Below are 20843 nucleotides of genomic sequence, written 5' to 3' on the forward strand. Positions count from 1 at the left end.
TCTTTTATCAAAGATAAGTTGACCATATGTGCATGGGTTTATCTCTGGGCTTTCTATCCTGTTCCATTGATCTATCTTTCTGTTTTTATACCAGTACCACACTGTCTTGATTACTGTAGCTTTGTAGTATAGTCTGAAGTCAGGGAGCCTGATTCCTCCAGCTCCGTTTTTCGCTCTCAAGATTGCTTTGGCTATTCAGGGTCTTTTGTTTTTCCAAACAAATTTTGAAATTTTTTGTTCTCGTTCTGTGAAAAATGTCAGTGGTAGTTTGATAGGGATTGCATTGAATCTGTAGATTGCTTTGGGTAGTAGAGTCATTTTCACAATATTGATTCTTCCAATCCAGGAGCATGGTATATCTCTCCATCTATTTGTATTATCTTTAATTTCTTTCATCAGTGTCTTATAATTTTCTGCATACAGGTCTTTTGTCTCCTTAGGTAGGTTTATTCCTAGATATTTTATTCTTTTTGTTGCAATGGTAAATGGGAGTGTTTTCTTGATTTCATTTTCAGATTTTTCATCATGAGTGTACAGGAATGCCAGAGATTTCTGTGCATTAATTTTGTATCCTGCTACTTTACCAAATTCATTGATTAGCTCTAGTAGTTTTCTGGTAGCATCTTTAGGATTCTCTATGTATAGTATCATGTCATCTGCAAACAGTGACAGCTTTACTTCTTCTTTCCCAATTTGGATTCCTTTTATTTCCTTTTCTTCTCTGATTGCTGTGGCTAAAACTTCCAAAACTAGGTTGAATAAGAGTGGTGAGAGTGGGCAGCCTTGTCTTGTTCCTGATCTTAGTGGAAATGGTTTCAGTTTTTCACCATTGAGGACAATGTTGGCTGTGGGTTTGTCATATGTGGCCTTTATTATGTTGAGGAAAGTTCCCTCTATGCCTACTTTCTGCAGGGTTTTTATCATAAATGGGTGTTGAATTTTGTCAAAAGCTTTCTCTGCATCTATTGAGATGATCATATGGTTTTTCTCCTTCAACTTGTTAATATGGTGTATCACATTGATTGATTTGCATATATTGAAGAATACTTGCATTCCTGGAATAAGCCCCTCTTGATCATGGTGTATGATCCTTTTAATGTGCTGTTGGATTCTGTTTGCTAGTATTTTGTTGAGGATTTTTGCATCTATGTTCATCAGTGATATTGGCCTGTAGTTTTCTTTCTTTGTGACATCCTTGCCTGGTTTTGGTATCAAGGTGATGGTGGCCTCGTAGAATGAGTTTGGGAGTGTTCCTCCCTCTGCTATATTTTGGAAGAGTTTCAGAAGGACAGGTGTTAGCTCTTCTCTAAATGCTTGATAGAATTCGCCTGTGAAGCCATCTGGTCCTGGGCTTTTGTTTGTTGGAAGATTTTTTATCACAGTTTCAATTTCAGTGCTTGTGATTGGTCTGTTCATATTTTCTATTTCTTCCTGATTCAGTCTTGGCAGGTTGTGCATTTCTAAGAATTTGTCCATTTCTTCCAGGTTGTCCATTTTATTGGCATAGAGTTGCTTCTAGTAATCTCTCATGATCTTTTGTATTTCTGCAGTGTCAGTTGTTACTTCTCCTTTTTCATTTCTAATTCTATTGATTTGAGTCTTCTCCCTTCTTTTCTTGATGAGTCTGGCTAATGGTTTGTCAATTTTGTTTATCTTCTCAAAGAACCAGCTTTTAGTTTGGTTGATCTTTGCTTTCGTTTCCTTCATTTCTTTTTCATTTATTTCTGATCTGGACTTTATGATTTCTTTCCTTCTGCTAACTTTGGGGGTTTTTTGTTCTTCTTTCTCTAATTGCTTTAGGTGCAGGGTCAGGTTGTTTACTCGAGATGTTTCCTGTTTCTTAAGGTGGGATTGTATTGCTATAAACTTCCCCCTTAGAACTGCTTTTGCTGCGTCCCATAGGTTTTGGGTCGTCGTGTCTCCATTGTCATTTGTTCCTAGGTATTTTTTAATTTCCTCTTTGATTTCTTCAGTGATCACTTCGTTATTGAGTAGTGTATTGTTTAGCCTCCATGTGTTTGTATTTTTTACAGATCTTTTCCTGTAATTGATGTCTAGTCTCATAGCAATGTGGTCGGAAAAGATACTTGATACAATTTCAATTTTCTTAAATTTACCAAGGCTTGATTTGTGACCCAAGATGTGATCTATCCTGGAGAATGTTCCATGAGCACTTGAGAAAAATGTGTATTCTGTTGTTTTTGGATGGAATGTCCTATAAATATCAACTAAGTCCATCTTGTTTAATGTATCATTTAAAGCTTGTGTTTCCTTATTTATTTTCATTTTGGATGATATGTCCATTGGTGAAAGTGGGGTGTTAAAGTCCCCTACTATGAGTGTGTTACTGTCGATTTCCCCTTTTATGGCTGTTAGTATTTGCCTTATGTATTGAGGTGCTCCTATGTTGGGTGCATAAATATTTACAATTGTTATATCTTCTTCTTGGATCGATCCCTTTATCGTTATGTAGTGTCCTTCTTTGTCTCTTCTAATAGTCTTTAAAGTCTATTTTGTCTGATATAAGAATTGCTACTCCAGCTTTCTTTTGATTTCCATTTGCATGGAATATCTTTTTCCATCCCCTTACTTTTAATCTGTATGTGTCTCTAGGTCTGAAGTGGGTCTCTTGTAGACAGCATATATATGGGTCTTGTTTTTGTATCCATTCAGCCACTCTGTGTCTTTTGGTGGGAGCATTTAGTCCATTTACATTTAAGGTAATTATTGATATGTATGTTCCTATTCCCATTTCCTTAATTGCTTTGGGTTCGTTATTGTAGGTATATTCCTTCTGTTGTGTTTCTTGCCTAGAGAAGTTCCTTTAGCATTTGTTGTAAAGCTGGTTTGGTGGTGCTGAACTCTCTCAGCTTTTGCTTGTCTGTAAAGGTTTTAATTTCTCCATCAAATCTGAATGAGATCCTTGCTGGGTAGAGTAATCTTGGTTGCAGGTTTCTCTCCCTCATCACTTTAGTTATGTCCTTCCACTCCCTTCTGGCTTGTAGAGTTTCTGCTGAGAGATCAGCTGTTAACCTGATGGGGATTCCCTTGTGTGTTATTTGTTGTTTTTCCCTTGCTGCTTTTAATATGATTTCTTTGTGTTTAATTTTTGACAGTTTGATTAATATGTGTCTTGGCGTATTTCTCCTTGGATTTATTCTGTATTGGACTCTCTCTGCCTCCTGGACTTGATTAACTATTTCCTTTCCCATATTAGGGAAGTTTTCAACTATAATCTCTTCAAATATTTTCTCAGTCCCTTTCTTTTTCTCTTCTTCTTCTGGAACCCCTATAATTCGAATGTTGGTGCCTTTAATGTTGTCCCAGAGGTCTCTGAGACTGTCCTCTGTTCTTTTCATTCTTTTTTCTTTATTTTGCTCTGCAGCAGTTATTTCCACTATTTTATCTTCCACCTCACTTATCCATTCTTCTGCCTCAGTTATTCTGCTATTGATCCCATCTAGAGTATTTTTCATTTCATTTATTGTGTTTTTAATCGATGCTTGATTCATCTTTAGTTCTTCTGGGTCCTTGTTAACTGTTTCTTGCATTTTGTCTATTCTATTTCCAAGATTTTGGATCTTGGAAATAGAATCTTGGATCAGCTTTACTATCATTATTCTGAATTCTTTTTCAGGTAGACTGCCTATTACCTCTTCATTTGTTAGGTCTGGTAGGTTTTTATCTTGCTCCTTCACCTGCTGTGTGTTTTTCTGTCTTCTCATTTTGCTTATGTTACTGTGTTTGGGGTCTCCTTTTTGCAGGCTGCAGATTCGTAGTTCCCGTTGTTTTTGGTGTCTGTCCCCAGTGGCTAAGGTTGTTTCAGTAGGTTGTGTAGGCTTCCTGGTGGGGGGGGGGACTAATGCCTGTGTTCTGGTGGTTGAGGCTCGATCTTGTCTTTCTGGTGGACAGGTCCACGTCTGGTGGTGTGTTTTCGGGTGCCTGTGGCCTTATTATGTTTTTCGGTAGCCTCTCTGCTAATGGGTGGGGTTGTGTTCCTGCCTTGCTAGTTGCTTGGCATAGGGTGACCAGCACTGTAGCTTGCTGGTCGTTGACTGAAGCTGGGTGCTGGTGTTGAGATGGAGATCTCTGGGAGATTTTCGCTGCTTGATATTATGTGGAGCTGGGAGGTCTCTTGTGGACCCGTGTCCTGAAGTTGGCTCTCCCACTTCAGAGGCACAGCACTGACTCCTGGCTGCAGCACCAAGAGCCTTTCATCCACCCGGCTCAGAATAACAGGGAGAAAAAGTAGAAAGAAAGAATTAGTAGAAGAAAGAAAGAGAGAGGGAAAGAAAGGAAGAAGGGAAGAAAGGAAGGAAGGAAGAAAGAAAGAAAGGAAGGGAGGAAGGATGGAAAGAAAGAAAGGAGGGAGGGAGGAAGGAATGAAAGCAAAAGGAAGAGTGAATGGAAGAAGGGAGGGAGGGAGGAAGGAAAGAAAGAGACAGGAGGGAGGGAGGAAGGAAAGAAAAAGAAAGTGGAAAGAAGGAGGGAGGGAGGGAGGAAAGAAAAAGGAAAGGAGGAGCGGAGGGAGGGAGGGAGGAAGGGAAGGTAGGAAAAAAAGAGCAGGTAAAGTAAAATAGAATAAAGTATAAAATATAGTAGCGTTATTAAAAAGTAATTATTAAAAAAACGGACAGATAGAACCCTGGGACATATATGGTGGAAGCAAAGCTATACAGAGAGAATCTCACACAGAAGATTACACATACACATTCACAAAAAGGGAGCAGGGGGAAAAATCAAAAATCTTGCTCTCCAAGTCCACCTCCTCAATTTGGGATAATTCGTTGTAAAAAGAGGAAAAGGGCGAGAAGTCTGAAATCTTGCTTTCTAAGTAAGTCCACCTCCTTAATTTGGGATAATTCGTTGTAAAAAGAGGAAAAGGGGGGAAAGTCTTAAATCTTGTCCTCAAAGTCCACTTCCTCAATTTGGGATGATTCGCTGTCCATTTATGCACTCCACAGACGCAGGGCACATCAAATGGACCGTGGAGCTTTAATCCGCTGCCTCCGAGGCTGCACAGAGAGATTTCCCTGTCTCTGCTCTCACAGCTCCCGGGTCTCAGCCTTGGACCTGGCCCCGCCTCTGCGCGTGGGTCGCCGGAGGGCGTCCGTTCTTCGCTCAGACAGGACGGGTTTAAAGGAGCCGCTGATTCGGGGGCTCTGGCTCACTCAGGCAGAGGGGAGGGAGGGGTGCGCAGTGTGGGGCGGGCCTGCGGCGGCAGAGGCCGGCGTGACGTTGCAGCAGCCCGAGGCGCTCCGTGCGCTTTCCCGGGAAAGCCGTCCCCGGGTCCCGGGACCCCGGCAGTGGCGGGGTGCACAGGCCCCCCGGAAGGCGGGGCGGACAGTGACCCGCGCTCGCACACAGGCCCCGCGGCGGCGGCGGCAGCAGGACCCCCAGCCTCCTACGCCCGTCTCCGAGGTCCGCGCCTTTAGCCGCGGCTCGCGCCTGTCTCCGGCGCTTCCCCAAGCAGCCCTCTTAATGCCCTCTCCTCGCGCACCAGGAAACAAAAGGGAAAAAAGTCTCTTGCCTCTTCGGCGGCAGCTCCAGACCCTTTCCCCGGACTCCCTCCGGGCTAGCCGTGGTGCACTAACCCCTTCAGGCTCTCTTCCTGCCGCCAGCCCCAGTCCTCTCCCTGCGCTCCGACTGAAAGCCGGTACCCGAGCCTCAGCTCCCAGCCCTGCCCGCCCCGGCGGCCAAGCAGACAAGCCTCTCGGGCTGGTGTGTGCCTGAGGGCACCGATCCTCTGTGCCGGAATCTCTCCGCTTTGCCCTCCACATCCCTGTTGCTGTGCTCTCCTCCGCTACTCCGAAGCTTTCCCCCTCCGCCACCTGCAGTCTCCGCCCGCGAAGGGGCTTGTAGTGTGTGGAAACCTTTCCTCCTTCACGGCTCCCTCCCACTGGTGCAGGTCCCGTCCCTATCCTATTGTCTCTGTTTATTCTTTTTTTCTTTTGCCCTACCCAGATATGTGGGGAGTTTCTTGCCTTTTGGGGGGTCTGAGGTCTTCTGTCAGCGTTCAGTAGGTGTTCTGTAGGAGTTGTTCCACGTGTAGATGAATTTCTGATGTATCTGTGGGGAGGAAGGTGATCTCCGCGTCTTACTCTTCCGCCATCTTCCTCCCCATCGAAAACTGTATTCCTTTTATTTCTTTGTCTTCTCTGATTGCCGTGTCTAGGACTTCCAAAACTAATAATAGTGGTGAGAGTGGACATCCTTGTCTTGTTCCTGATCTTGGAGGAAATGCTTTCAGTTTTTCACCATGGAGAATGATGTTTGCTGTGGGTTTGTTGTATATGGCCTTTATTATGTTGAGGTAGGGTCCCCCTATGCCCACTTTCTGGAGAGTTTTTATCATAAATGGGTGTTGAATTTTGTCAAAAGCTTTTTCTGCATCTATTGACATGATCATATGGTTTTGATTCTTCAATTTGTTAATATGGTTTATCTCATTGATTTGCATATATTGAAGAATCCTTGCATCCCTGGGATAAATCCCACTTGATCATGGTGTATGATCATTCTAATGTGTTGTTGGATTCTGTTTGCTCGTATTTTGTTGAGGATTTTTGCATCTATATTCATCAGTGATATTGGTCTGTAATTTTCTTTTTTTAGAGTATCTTTGTCTGGCTTTGGTATCAGGGTGATAGTGGCCTTGTAGAATGAGTTTCGGAGTGTTCCTTTCTCCGCAATATTTTGGAAGAGTTTGAAAAGGATGGGTGTTAGCTCTTCCCTAAATGTTTGATAGAATTCACCTGTGAAGCCATCTGGTCCTGGACTTTTGTTTGTTGGAAGATTTTTAATCACAGTTTCAATTTCATTACTTGTGATTGGTCTGTTCATATTTTCTATTTCTTCCTGGTTCAGTCTTGGAAGGTTATACCTTTCTAAGAATTTGTCCATTTCTTCCAGGTTGCTCATTTTATTGGCATACAGGTGTTTGTAGTAGTCTCTTAGGATGCTTTGTCTTTCTGTGGTGTCCATTGTCACTTCTTTTTCATTTCTAATTTTATTGATTTGAGTCCTCTCCCTCTTTTTCTTGATGAGTCTAGCTAAGGGTTTATCAATTTTGTTTACCTTCTCAGACAACCAGCTTTTAGTTTTATTGATCTGCTATTGTTTTGCTTATATTTCATTTATTTCTGCTCTGATCTTTTTTATTTCTTTCCTTCTACTAACTTTGGGTTTTGTTTGTTCTTGTTTCTGTAGTTCCTTTAGGTGTAAGGTTAGATTGTTTGAGATTTTTCTTGTTTCTTGAGGTAGGATTGTATTGCTCTAAACTTCCCTCTTAGAGCTGCTTTTGCTGCATCCCATAGGTTTTGGATCATCATGGTTTGTTGCCATTTGTCTGTAGGGTTTTGTTTTGTTTTTTTGCGGTACTCAGGTCTCTCACTGTGTGGCCTCTCCGGTTGTGGAGCACAGGCTCTGGACGTGCAGGCTCAGCGGCCATGGCTCACGGGCCCAGCTGCTCCACGGCATGTGGGATCTTCCTGGACCGGGGCACAAACCCGTGTCCCCTGCATCGGCAGGCGGACTCTAAACCACTGCGCCACCAGGGAAGCCCCATTTATGTGTTTTTGTTTTTGTTTTTTTTTTTACAGTTTTTCCCCTGTAGTTGATTTCCAATCTCCTAGTGTTGTGGTCAGAAAAGATGCTTGATATGATTGCAATTTTCTGAAATTTCCTGAGGCTTGATTTGTGACCCACGATGTGATCTACCCGGGAGAATGTACTTGAGAAGAAAGTGTATTCTGCCACTTTCGGGTGGAATGTTCTATAAATATCAATTAAATCTGTCTGGTCTAATGTGTCATTTAAAGCTTGTGTTTCCTTATTAATTTTCTGTCTGGATGACCTGTCCATTGGTGTAAGTGAGATGTTAAAGTCCCCCACTATTACTGTGTTACTCTCGATTTCCTCTTTTATAGATGTTAGCACTTGCCTTATGTATTGAGGTGCTCCTATTTTGGGGGCATATATATTTATAATTGTTATATCTTCTTCTTGGATTGATCTGATCATTATGTAGTGTCCTTCCTTTTCTTTTTTTTTTTTTAAGATGTTCGGGGTAGGAGTTTATTAATTTATTTTTGCTGTATTGGGTCTTCGTTTCTGTGCCAGGGCTTTCTCTAGTGGCAAGCGGGGGCCACTCTTCATCGTGGTGCATGGGCCTCTCACTATCGCGGCCTCTCTTGTTGCAGAGTACCGGCTCCAGACATGCAGGCTCAGTAGTTGTGGCTCACGGGCCTAGTTGCTCCGTGGCATGTGGGATCCTCCCAGACCAGGGCTTGAACCCGTGTCCCCTGCATTAGCAGGCAGATTCTCAACCACTGCACCACCAGGGAAGCCCCTTCCTTATCTTTTGTAACATTATTTTAAAGTCTATTTTGTCTGAGTATTGCTACGCCAGCTTTCTTTTGATTTCCATTTGCATAGAATATCTTTTTCCATCCCCTCACTTTCAGTCTTTTTGTGTCCCTAGGTCTGAAGTGGGTCTCTTGTAGACAGCATATAGATGGGTCTTGTTTTTGTAACCATTCAGCAAGCCTGTGTCTTTTGGTTAGAGCATTTAATCCATTCACATTTAATGTAATTATTGATATATATGTTCCTATTACCATTTGCTTAATTGTTATGGGTTTGTTTTTTTAAGTCCTTTTCTTCTCTTGTGTTTCCCACTTAGAGAAGTTCCTTTAGCATTTGTTGTAGAGCTGGTTTGGTGGTGTTCAATTCTCTTAGCTTTTGCTTGTCTTTAAAGGTTTTGATTTCTCCGTTGAATCTGAATGAGATCCTTGCCAGGTAGAGTAATCTTGGTTGTAGGTTCTTCCCTTTCATCACTTTAAGTATATCATGCCACTCCCTTCTGGCTTGTAGAGTTTCTGCTGAGAAATCAGCTGTTAACCTTAGGGGAGTTCCCTTGTATGTTATTTGTCATTTTTCCCTTGTTTCTTTTAATAATTTTTCTTTGTCTTTAATTTTTGCCAGTTTGATTACTATGTGTCTCGGCCTGTTTCTCCTTGGGTTTATCCTGCCTGGGACTCTGTGCTTCCTGGAGTTGGGTGGCTATTTCCTTTCCCATGTTAGTGAAGTTTTCAACTATAATCTCTTCAAATATTTTCTCAGGTACTTTCCCTCTCGTCTCCTTCTGGGGCCCCTATAATGCGAATGTTGTTGCCTTTAATGTTGTCCCAGAGGTCTCTTAGGCTGTCTTCATTTCTTTTCATTCATTTTTCTTTATTGTGTTCCATGGCAGTGAGTTCCACCATTCTGTCTTCCAGGTCACTTATCCATTCTTCTGCCTCAGCTATTCTGCTATTGATTCCTTCTAGTGTAGTTTTCATTTCATTTATTGTATTGTTCATCTGTGTTTGTTCTTAAACAACAAACACCGAGAAGAATTAAAGTTTTCTAGGTCTTTGTTAAACCATTTCTTGCATCTTCTCAACGTTTGCCTCCATTCTTTTTCGAAGGTCCTGGATCATCTTCACTATCATTATTCTGAATTCTTTTTTCTGGAAGGTTGCCTATCTACACTTCATTTAGTTGTTTTTCTGGGGCTTTATCGTGTTCCTTCATCTAGTACATAGTCCTCTGCCTTTTCATTGGGACTTTCTGTGAATGTGGTTTTTGTTCCACAGGCTGCAGAATTGTAGTTCTTCTTACTTCTGCTCTCTGCCCTGTCAACTCGACAGTCTTTACAGGTGAATACCAACACGGTTGTTTCCCAGTGAGAACAAGTGACTATGGGCTTGAGCAGCAAATAAACATTCCAAAGACTGCTGCTCTGACAGAGCCCGTCATCCACAGGACAAGTGGATCTGAAATCAGTGACAGTGGTTATCAGGCAGAATAGCCAGATGGCTATCATGATGAGGACCAAGGTGACTATCTATTCAAGAGATTACCAGTGTGTTAACTGGGGCCTTGACTTTTAAAGTTGAAGAAAGGAGCAGTATTAGTCTTTTTTTTTTTTTGTAAATTCAGTGAGAACCAAAGTAGTCTTTTTTTTTTGGCTGTGTTGGGTCTTTGTTGCTGTGTGCGGGCTTTCTCTAGTTGCGTCAAGTGAGGGTGACACTTCATTGAGGTGCGCAGTCTTCCCATTGTGGTGGCTTCTCTTGTTGCGGAGCACAGGCTCTAGGCATGTAGGCTTCAGTAGTTGTGGCATGCAGGCTCAGTAGTTGTGGCGCACTGGCTTAGTTGCTCTGCAGCATGTGGGATTTTCCCGGACCAGGGATTGAACCCATGTCCCCTGCATTGGCAGGTGGATTCTTAATCACTGCACCACAGTGAAGTCCCCCAAAATAGTCTCAAGCGAAATACTATATACTTTTTCTTCCCTCTTTTTTCTATTTCATTCCTAAGTACTTTTTCACTATAGCAGCTAAATTCTGTAGCATAACCCATTATTTGCATATAAAGTCAAAAGGAATACTATGAAAATGGAGTGCTTGTTACGGCCAATTCTTTCATGTATCTTTACAACTTTTGATTAGTCTTCAAACAATATGAAGCCTTTCAAAAACTGGTTTTAGTGTCTAATTTATGTGGAAGCCTAAATGCACGTTGATAGTTGAATATGGGTTTGGTTACTAAATCTAAGTTGCAGCACTTTAGGGATTTAAATGTCAGTGTTTGTACAATATTGTATGCTAATTTTTAGGTATAGTCATGATCAGTGTGAATTTGTGATTAAATGTATTCATTTCTGTTACCTAAAAGGAACAAATTTCTTCAGAGGGTGTTTCAAAAGATACTTTTACAAAATGAGCTGGCAAAAAATTTAGGTCTGATTGGTATTATTTATTCTTTCTGTTGGAGTTACTTTGTCATCTTCAATCCTGTTGCTATACTCTTGGCATACATTTTTCCCACTGTATTTTGTATAAATATTTTTTGAACACTCAAAAACAAGTGAGTAGCTACTGTATTCTAGCCACTGGAGATATAAAACAGAGTAAAAAATTGTTTTCAAGATGCTCATAGCTTAGTGAGGGAGATGCAAATAGAAAATTATCTAACAATACAGTAAAAGCAAATTAAGTGTGCTGAGGAGCATTATTTAGTTGTACACAACAATCCCCAACTCGTAAACTTAAGCAGAAACGAAGTTTTCAAATAATAATAGGTTGCTCACCGACTGTTTGGGAGGATACGAAAGCCAGATTTGAGTCTTTGAAGCCAGGAACGATGCTCAGTATCATACCACACCATCACTGGATCCTGCTACTAGTCACCACCCCTGCCTACCTCTGGACAATGACAGTGACTGTCACCTTTGCCAGAACACATTTCCCTCTTTCTTGTCTCCAGCATCTGAATCAAAATCTGGCACAGGTGTATCTGCTTACTGGATTCTTATCACAGTGCTGCACCCTGGTCTCCCACAAAGAATCTTAAGTTGGAGGAGTCCATGTAAACTGAGGTTCAGGTGCAGAGCTGCCCAAAAGATTGAAAATCCACTGCAGTGCTGAAGCTAGCCTGGGGGTTGAGAGGAGAGGGAGTCAGGGAAGGCTCTTGGGAGAAAATGACTTCTTACTGAGTCTTAATGAGTTAGAGGTAGTCATGGGATTGCAAACAGAGGGGATAGATAAGGAAAAGGCTAGAGTCAAACAGTAATTGTGTGTATGAGGAATCTAAAAGCATTTTAATGTTGCTGGAGCTTAACATGAGGTACGGGAGTTGGAATAAATGAGACTGGATTGGATGTTAGGGAGCTTTGTTATACCATAGTAAGGAATTTTAACTTTATTCTGGACACCTACTGAATGAAAGGTTTAAGCAGAAGAGTAACCTGGTCAGTTTTTCATAATCACTCTGGTAGCCATTGGTGGGTATATTTGAGGAAGAAAACACTGGAAATAGGGATACCTATGCCCTCAGTCCAGGATGGAAGTGAGGAGAAACTGAACTACGGCAAAAACAGTAGGGGTGCAGAAGTAAAACTGGAAGGGCTTGGTGGCTAATCTAGAAAGAAAAGGAAAAGTTGCGAGTGATACACAGGTTTTCATTTTGTAGGACTTGAATGGACCATGATGTCACCACTTGAGTTAGAAAGTACAGGCAAAAAATCTTTTTAGAGGGGAGGAAGAAGTAGACAGGTCTGGGCAGACTCTGGCAGGGCTCACGCCACAGAGTACTTCCCAGAACTTCTGCTGCCAGTGTCCTTGTCCCCACGGTGAGCCACAGCCACCTCCCGCCTCTGCAGGAGACCCTCCAACACTAGCAGAAAAGAAAACTTCTTAAAAACATTGCAGCGACCAGTCACTCCCATTAGGAAACTTACATAAGCCTCTTAGATAGCCTCATCCACCAGAGAGCAGAAGCAAGAAGAATTACAATCCTACAGCCTGTGGAACAAAAACCACATTCACAGAAAGAGAGACAAGATGAAAAGGCAGAGGGTTATTTACCAGATGAAGGAACAAGATAAAACCCCAGAAAAACAACTAAATGAAGTGGAGATAGGCAACCTTCCAGAAAAAGAATTCAGACTGATGATAGTGAAGATGATCCAGGACCTCGAAAAAAGAATGGAGGCAAAGATTGAGAAGATGCAAGAAATGCTTTAACAAAGACCTAGAAAACTAAAGAAAAAACACCTAGAAGAATTAAAGAACAGACAAACAGAGATGAACAAGACAATAAATGAAATGAAAACTACACTAGAAGGAATCAATAGCAGAATAACTGAGGCAGAACGGATAAGTGACCTGGAAGACACAATGGTGGAATTCACTGCTGCAGAGCAGAATAAAGAAAAAAGAATGAAAAGAAATGAAGACAACCTACGAGACCTCTGGGACAACATTAAATGCAACAACATTTGCATTATACAGGTCCCAAAAGGAGAAAAGAGAGAGAAAGGACAAGAGAAAATATTTGAAGAGATTATAGTCGAAAACCTCGCTAACATGGGAAAGGAAATAGCCTCCCAAGTCCATGAAGCACAGTGAGTCCCATACAGGATAAACCCAAGGAGAAACATGCCGAAACACATAGTAATCAAATTGGCAAAAATTAAAGACAAAGAAAAATTATTAAAAGCAGCAAGGGAAAAATGACAAATAACATACAAGGGAACTCCCCTAAGGTTAACAGCTGATTTCTCAGCAGAAACTCTACAAGCCAGAAGGGAGTGGCATGACATACTTAAAGTGATGAAAGGGAAGAACCTACAACCAAGATTACTCTACCTGGCAAGGATCTCATTCAGATTCAACGGAGAAATCAAAAGCTTTAAAGACAAGCAAAAGCTAAGAGAATTGAACACCATCAAACCAGCTCTACAACAAATGCTAAAGGAACTTCTCTAAGTGGGAAACACAAGAAAAGAACCTACAAAAGCAAACCCAAAACAATTAAGAAAATGGTAATAGGAACATATATATTGATAATTACCCTAAACGTGAATGGATTAAATGCTCCAACCAAAAGACACAGGCTTGCTGAATGGTTACAAAAACAAGACCCATATATATTCTGTCTACAAGAGACCCACTTCAGACCTAGGGACACACAAAGACTGAAAGTGAGGGGATGGAAAAAGATATTCTATGCAAATGGAAATCAAAAGAAAGCTGGAGTAGCAATACTCATATCTGATAAAATAGAATTTAAAATAAAGAATGTTACAGTAGACAAGGAAGGACACTACATAATTATCAGGGGATCAATCCAAGAAGAAGATATAACAATTATAAATATATATGCACCCAACATTGGAGCACCTCAATAAATAAGGCAACTGCTAACAGCTATAAGAGGAAATTGACAGTAACACAATAATAGTGGGGGACTTTAACACCTCACTTACACCAATGGACAGATCATCCAAAATGAAAATGAATAAGGAAACAGAAGCTTTAAATGACACAACAGACCAGATAGATTTAATTGATAGTTATAGGACATTCCATCCAAAAATCAGCAGATTACACTTTCAAGTGCACATGGAACATTCTCCAGGATAGATCACATCTTGGGTCACAAATCAAGCCTCAGTAAATTCAAGAAAATTGAAATCATATCAGTATCTTTTCTGACCACAATGCTATGAGGTTAGAAATCAATTACAGGGAAAAAAAACGTAAAAAACACACACACATGGAGGCTAAACAATACATTACTAACTAACGAAGAGATCACTGAAGAAATCAAAGAGGCAATCAAAAAATACCTAGAGACAAATGACAATGAAAACATGACGATCCAAAACCTATGGGATGCAGCAAAAGCAGTTCTAAGAGGGAAGTTTATAGCTATACAAGCCTACCTCAAAAACAAGAAAAATCTCAACTAAACAATCTAACCTTACACCTAAAGGAACTAGAGAAAGAAGAACAAACAAAACCCAAAGTTAGCAGAAGGAAAGAAATCATAAAGATCAGAGCAGAAATAAATGAAATAGAAACTAAGAAAGCAATAGCAAATATCAATAAAACTAAAAGCTAGTTCTTTGAGAAGATAAACAAAATTGATAAACCATTAGCCAGACTCATCAAGAAAAAGAGGGAGAGGACTCAAATCAATAAAATAAGAAATGAAAAAGGAGAAGTTACAACAGACACTGCAGAAATACAAAGCATCCTAAGAGACTACAAGCAACTCTATGCCAATGAAATGGACAACCTGGAAGAAATGGACAACTTCTTAGAAAGGTATAACCTTTCAAGACTGAACCAGGAAGAAATAGAAAATATGAACAGACCAATCACAAGCAATGAAATTGAAACTGTGATTAAAAATCTTCCAACAAACAAAGGTCCAGGACCAGATGGCTTCACAGGTGAATTCTATCAAACATTTAGGGAAGAGCTAACACCCATCCTTCTCAAACTCTTCCATAAAATTGCAGAGGAAGGAACACTCCCAAACTCATTCTATGAGGCCACTATCACCCTGATACGAAAGCCAGACAAAGATACTCTAAAAAAAGAAAATTACAGACCAATATCACTGATGAATATAGATGCAAAAATACTAGCAAACAGAATCCAACAACACATTAAAAGGATCATACACCGTGACCAAGTGGGATTTATCCTAGGGATGCAAGGATTCTTCAATATATATGAATCAATGAGATAAACCATATTAACAAATTGAAGAATAAAAACCATATGATCATGTCAATAGATGCAGAAAAAGCTTTTGAGAAAATTCAACACCCATTTGTGATAAAAACTCTCCAGAACATGAGCATAGAGGGAACCTACCTCAACATAAAGGCCATATACAACACACCCATAGCAAACATCATTCTCCATGGTGAAAAACTGAAAGCATTTCCTCCAAGATCAGGAACAAGACAAGGATGTCCACTCTCGCCACTCTTACTCAACATAGTTTTGGAAGTCCTAGCCAGTGCAATCAGAGAAGACAAAGAAATAAAAGGAAAACAGATTGAAAAAGAAGTAAAACTGTCACTGTTTCCAGATGACATGATACTATAGAGAATCCTAAAGATGCCACCAGAAAACTACTAGAGCTAATCAGTGAATTTGGTAAAGTTGCAGGATACAAAATTAATGCACAGAAAGCTCTTGCATTCCTATACACCAATAATGAAAAATCTGAAAGAGAAATTAAGGAAACACTCCCTTTTTCCATTGCAACAAAAAGAATAAAATACCTAGGAGTAAACCTACCTAAGGAGACAAAAGAGCTGTATTCAGAAAACTATACGGCACTGATGAAAGAAATCAAAGATGACACCAACAGATGGAGAGATACACCATGTTCTTGGATTGGAAGAATCAATACTATGAAAATGACTATACTACCCAAAGCAATCTACAGATTCAATGCAATCCCTGTCAAATTACCAATGGCATTTTTACAGAACTAGAGCAAAAAATCTTAAAATTTGTATGGAGACACAAAAGACCCCGAATAGCCAAAGCAGTCTTGAGGAAAAAAAAAACGGAGCTGGAGGAATCAGACTCCCTGACTTCAGAGTATACTATAAAGGTACAGTAATCAAGACAATACACTACTGGCACAAAAACAGAAACATTGATCAATGGAACAAGATAGAAAGCCCAGAGATAAGCCCACGCACCTATGGACAACTAATCTATGACAAAGGAGGCAAGGATATACAATGGATAAAAGACAGTCTCTTCAATAAGTGGTGCTGGGAAAACTGGACAGCTACATGTAAAAGAATGAAATTAGAACACTCCCTAACACCATACACAAAAACTCAAAACGGATTAAAGATCTAAATGTAAGACCGGACACTATAAAACTCTTAGAGGAAAACATAGAAAGAACACTCTTTTACATAAATCACAGCAAGATCTTTTTTGATCCACCTCCTCGAGTAATGGAAATAAAAACAAAAATAAACAAATGGGACCTCATGAAACTTCAAAGCTTTTGCACAGCAAAGGAAACCATAAACAATAGAAAAGACAACCCTCAGAATGGGAGGAAATATTTGCAAATGAATCAACGGACAAAGGATTAATCTCCAAAATATATAAACAGCTCATGCAGCTCAATAGTAAAAAAAACCAAACAACCCAATCCAAAAATGGGCAGAAGACCTAAATAGACATTTCTCCAAAGAAGACATACAGATGGCCAAGAAGTACATGAAAAGCTGCTCAACATCACTAATTATTAGAGAAATGCAAATCAAAACTACAATGAGGGGCTTCCCTGGTGGCACAGTGGTTGAGAGTCCACCTGTTGACACAGGGGACACAGGTTTGTGCCCTGGTCCAGGAAGATCCCACATGCCACGAAGTGGCTAGGCCTGTGAGCCATGGCCGCTGAGCCTGCACGTCCGGAGCCTGTGCTCCGCAACGGGAGAGGCCACAACAGTGAGAGACCCGCGTACCGCAAAAAAAAAAAAAAAAAAACTACAATGAGGTATCACCTCACACCCATTAGAATGGGCATCATCAGAAAATCTACAAAGAACAAATGTGGAGAAAGGGGAACTCTCTTGCACTGTTGGTGGGAATGTAAATTGATACAGCCACTATGGAGAACAGTATGGACGTTCCTTAAAAAACTAAAAATAGAATTACCATATGATCCGGCAGTCCCACTACTGGGAATATACCCAGAGAAAAGCATAATTCAAAAAGACACATGCACCCCAATGTTCATTGCAACACTATTTACAATAGCCAGGTCATGGAAGCAACCTAAATGCCCATCGACGGATGAATGAATAAAGAAGATGTGGTACATATATACAATGGAATATTACTCAGCCATAAAAAGGAACGAAACTGGGTCATTTGTTGAGACATGGTTGGATCTAGAGACTGTCATACAGAGTGAAGTAAGTCAGAAAGAGAAAAATATATATTAACGCACAGATATGGAACCTAGAAAAATCGTACAGATGAACTGGTTTGCAGGGCAAAAATTGAGATACAGATGTAGAGAACAACCCTATGGACACCAAGCAGGGAAAGTGGTGGGGTGGTAGTGGTGGTGTGATGAATTGGGCCATTGGGATTGACATGTATACAGTGATGTGTATAAAATTGATGACTAATAAGAACCTGCTCTATAAAAAAAAAAAAAGGACAGGTCTGTCAAAGTAGGGTGATTTGCATGTCAGACACCTGAAGGTTATCCAGGTGATAATACCAGAAGCAACTGAATATTTGAATCTCAAAACTGGAGCAGAGGAAGAGGCTAGAAATGAGAATCGTATGTGTAGACGTTGAAACCACAAGGGTGTATGAAATCTATTACAGAGAAAACATAGAGGAACTGGGGGGTCAAGGACAAAAACACAGGGACATCTTAATGCTTCAAGGATAAGCAGCGAAGAGGACCTCAGAAGGAAAGTAGGAAAGAGCGATCATGTTGTAAGTGGTCCATAGTGTGGATTGGGTTACCCGGGTCCTGGGCCAACAGAAGATCTGGAGGGGAGGAGTCATCAAAGTTTTGGATCCAGGCTGCTTCTGGTTCCCTCCACCTTCACTGGATGTCTGAGTCATCGCTACTGAGAAAAAGATACCACTTCCCCTCTCTTCTTCTGCATCCACAGGAGAAGGTAGATTGAAAACCCTCTCCCATTATAGGAAAAAGAAGAAATCATTAGATCAAATCAGGAAGTTGGTTTCTGGCCCTGGCTCTGCCATAAACACTCATGTTTTGACTCCGGATATCATATAACCATTCTCAGTCTGGTGCTTATCTGAAAAATAAGGGACTTGAACTGGATTATCTCCAAGGTTGTATCTATTCGGTTAGTCAGGAGACAAAAACCACAGGTTATTTTAAGAGAACAATATAAAGAATCATTAAATAGACACTGAAGAAAGGGCCAAAGGAAAACAAGTATCAGAGAGCTAGCTAGCAAGGGCAAAAGCAAACATCACAGTTAGGGCCATGGGAACAAAAGGGAACAGGCTGGCATCACTAAAACTGAAACTGAAACCCAGACTTCCCAGAAGGGGGTGCTGCTCCGCTGGTGCTGGCAAGACCACACTGGTTTTGTGAGCATTGGAAAAACTGCCACTTCAGGGAAACCCAACATTGCTAGAGTGATGCTGATGGGAATAGAGCAAATAGGAGGAAACAAGTCCCTTCCTCATCCTGCCTTGCAGCTGTGTAAGCCCCTCATTTAGGAAGTTTAAGTCTCTGAGCATCTGATTCAACAAATAGCTACAGTGATGAATAAATAAAAATCTTTCATAACTGCGTCACTGAAATGGAGGTAATGAATATGCTGAACCCAAAATGATGTGACACAAAAAAACCTGGAAGGAGAAGAAGGGTCAAGGCTTAGGCTGACTTCTGAAACCTGGAGACCTTGACCTTTGTGGACAACAGAGGAATCTGAGGCAAGAGAGAACGCCAAGGCTGGCCAAAGATGGAAAAGCTACAAGGAGACCCTCTGACGAACCGAGCCTGAAAGGGCTGTACTGTGGCATACAAGTAAGTGAAGAATAAACCCCGCCACGTGGAAGGAGTCAACAAGGCCACACATCCATCTCCAACCTGCTGCTGGATCAAGGGGAAGAAGCTCCCTTGAGATTCTGTAAACCACAAGCTGGCTCTCGCACAGGACTGTGGTCTGAAGTCCCACTAACTGTAAGGTTTGAAACCCCTTAGTGAAGTATTTAATTCAAATTGGTTCCGGGTAATGCCCCCAGGTGGCAGGCAGAAGCTTTCACAATTCCTCTTAAGAGAGCTCAGATTCAACTCAGTCCTCAAAGAATGTCCACAGGTAAATGCTAACACAGTATTGCAAATCAGCTATACTTCAGTTTTTTAAAAAATGCTAAGGAGATTGAGCAACTTAAGGTAAACATTCACAAGGTATCCAAGGAAATAAAGCACTGTGAACAAGAACCAGCAGACACCGCATACGGAAACCTCAACGGTAACCAGGGAACTATACATTTAAAAACCTCAAGGAGATACCAATTCATACTCATCAGATTGACAAAAATGTTTTGAATTGGCATTAACAGTTTGGCGTTACCTACTATATGCATTTAAACATATGCACACCTCCCATTCCTTTACATTATGCCTAAAGAAACTCATACACATGTATCTTAGGAGTTATGTACCAGAATATTCATAGCAGTACTGTTCATAACAGGGAAAAACAACAAAGCCTGGAAATAACCCCACTGCTGACCAACCTAAATTGGATAAACTGGCGTTTTCACACACTGCTGTACTACAGAGCAGTGAGAATGAACCAGCCTCACGCATCGACGTGGATGAATCTCAAATATAATATTGAACAAAAGAAGTCATAGAAGAATACATGCAGTATGAGTCAGGCCATTCACATAAGCTAAAAAAATGGTACATGTTGTTTAAGGAAAGTGGTAAAACAAACAAAAAGCAAAGGAATAATTATCACAAAAATTAGGATGGTGGTGCTTTTTGTGGGGGGTGGGTAGCAAGGAGGTACGATCAAAGTCGATCAGCAGGGGTTCTGATGTAGCTGGTAATACTCATTAAAAAAAATCTTGGCTGGAAGGGACGTGGGTGTTCACTTACGATCCTTATTTAAAACATACATTTTACACACACTCTTATATGTATGATATGCTTCACAAAAAATAAGGAATGATCCTAATAGTCCTTCTCTAACCTGTAAGACTTGCTGTCAGAATGCTGTGCAGTTCGTATTTTCAATGCCAGCTTCTTGGGCCATAAAATAAAAGGGGCCAGTGTTTTTCAGCAGTTCTTCAGGGCTGCCATACTCTACAATCTTCCCATTGTCTAGGACCATTACCCTGAAACAAAAAAGAAAGAAGTCTTAGAATGCAGTGTCTCAAACCTTGGCATTTATAATAACCAGAACTAAGTCTCGATATTGTTACCAAGGCTGTTGCCCCAGAATCATACCCCTGCCCCTCCCTCAAATGGAAACCAAGTGCTCACATCTAAGTTTCAGGAGGAAGCTGCAAAGAGAAAAACAAGAACTGGTTAGAACAAACTAGACCCAAGGTGGTGGAAGGTTTGATTTCCAGTAGACCTTGGGCCTCATTATGCTCATTGTAATATATTAGCATGCTAAATGACACACCTACCAGCACCATGATATGGACAGTTGCCATGACAACAACCGGAAAAGCCCAGACAAGGACTGAAAAGGAGGGTTGCATCAGTTCCCGTCCAAACCACACCCCTCTTCTCAGATTAGTCATAAATTTTCCTCCCACTCTTTCCAATTCCCTCCCTTTTCCCTTCAACCCTCCTATATAAATGATGTCTCCGCCCAAATCGGGTTGAGAAAGTTGATTTGTGAACTAATTCCCACTTCTCCATTCTTTGGCCATTGAATAAAGCTTGTGCTGGAAAGTCTTAGCATAGGTTTTGTTATTGGCTGTGCGAATCTGAGT

At 40.9% G+C, this 20843-nt stretch overlaps 2 protein-coding genes across 5 annotated transcripts in view; one reads left to right on the plus strand and one right to left on the minus strand.

The window, feature by feature from the left end:
- The window catches only part of DNMBP (dynamin binding protein), a 145182-nt gene that overhangs the window by 123642 nt on the left and 697 nt on the right, over positions 1–20843 (plus strand). The window lies entirely within an intron of this gene.
- The window catches only part of ABCC2 (ATP binding cassette subfamily C member 2), a 70971-nt gene continuing 69834 nt past the window's right edge, over positions 19707–20843 (minus strand). For all 4 annotated transcript variants that reach the window (XM_081247583.1, XM_081247584.1, XM_081247582.1 and 1 more), the window contains one exon: positions 19707–20234. In XM_081247583.1, coding sequence (XP_081103709.1) covers positions 20105–20234 — 130 coding nt within the window. In that variant the 3' untranslated portion in view covers positions 19707–20104. The remainder of the gene's footprint in view (positions 20235–20843) is intronic.

This window comes from Mesoplodon bidens, assembly GCF_964165515.1.
Source record: "Mesoplodon bidens genome assembly, chromosome: 1".
Classification (NCBI taxonomy): domain Eukaryota; kingdom Metazoa; phylum Chordata; class Mammalia; order Artiodactyla; family Ziphiidae; genus Mesoplodon; species Mesoplodon bidens.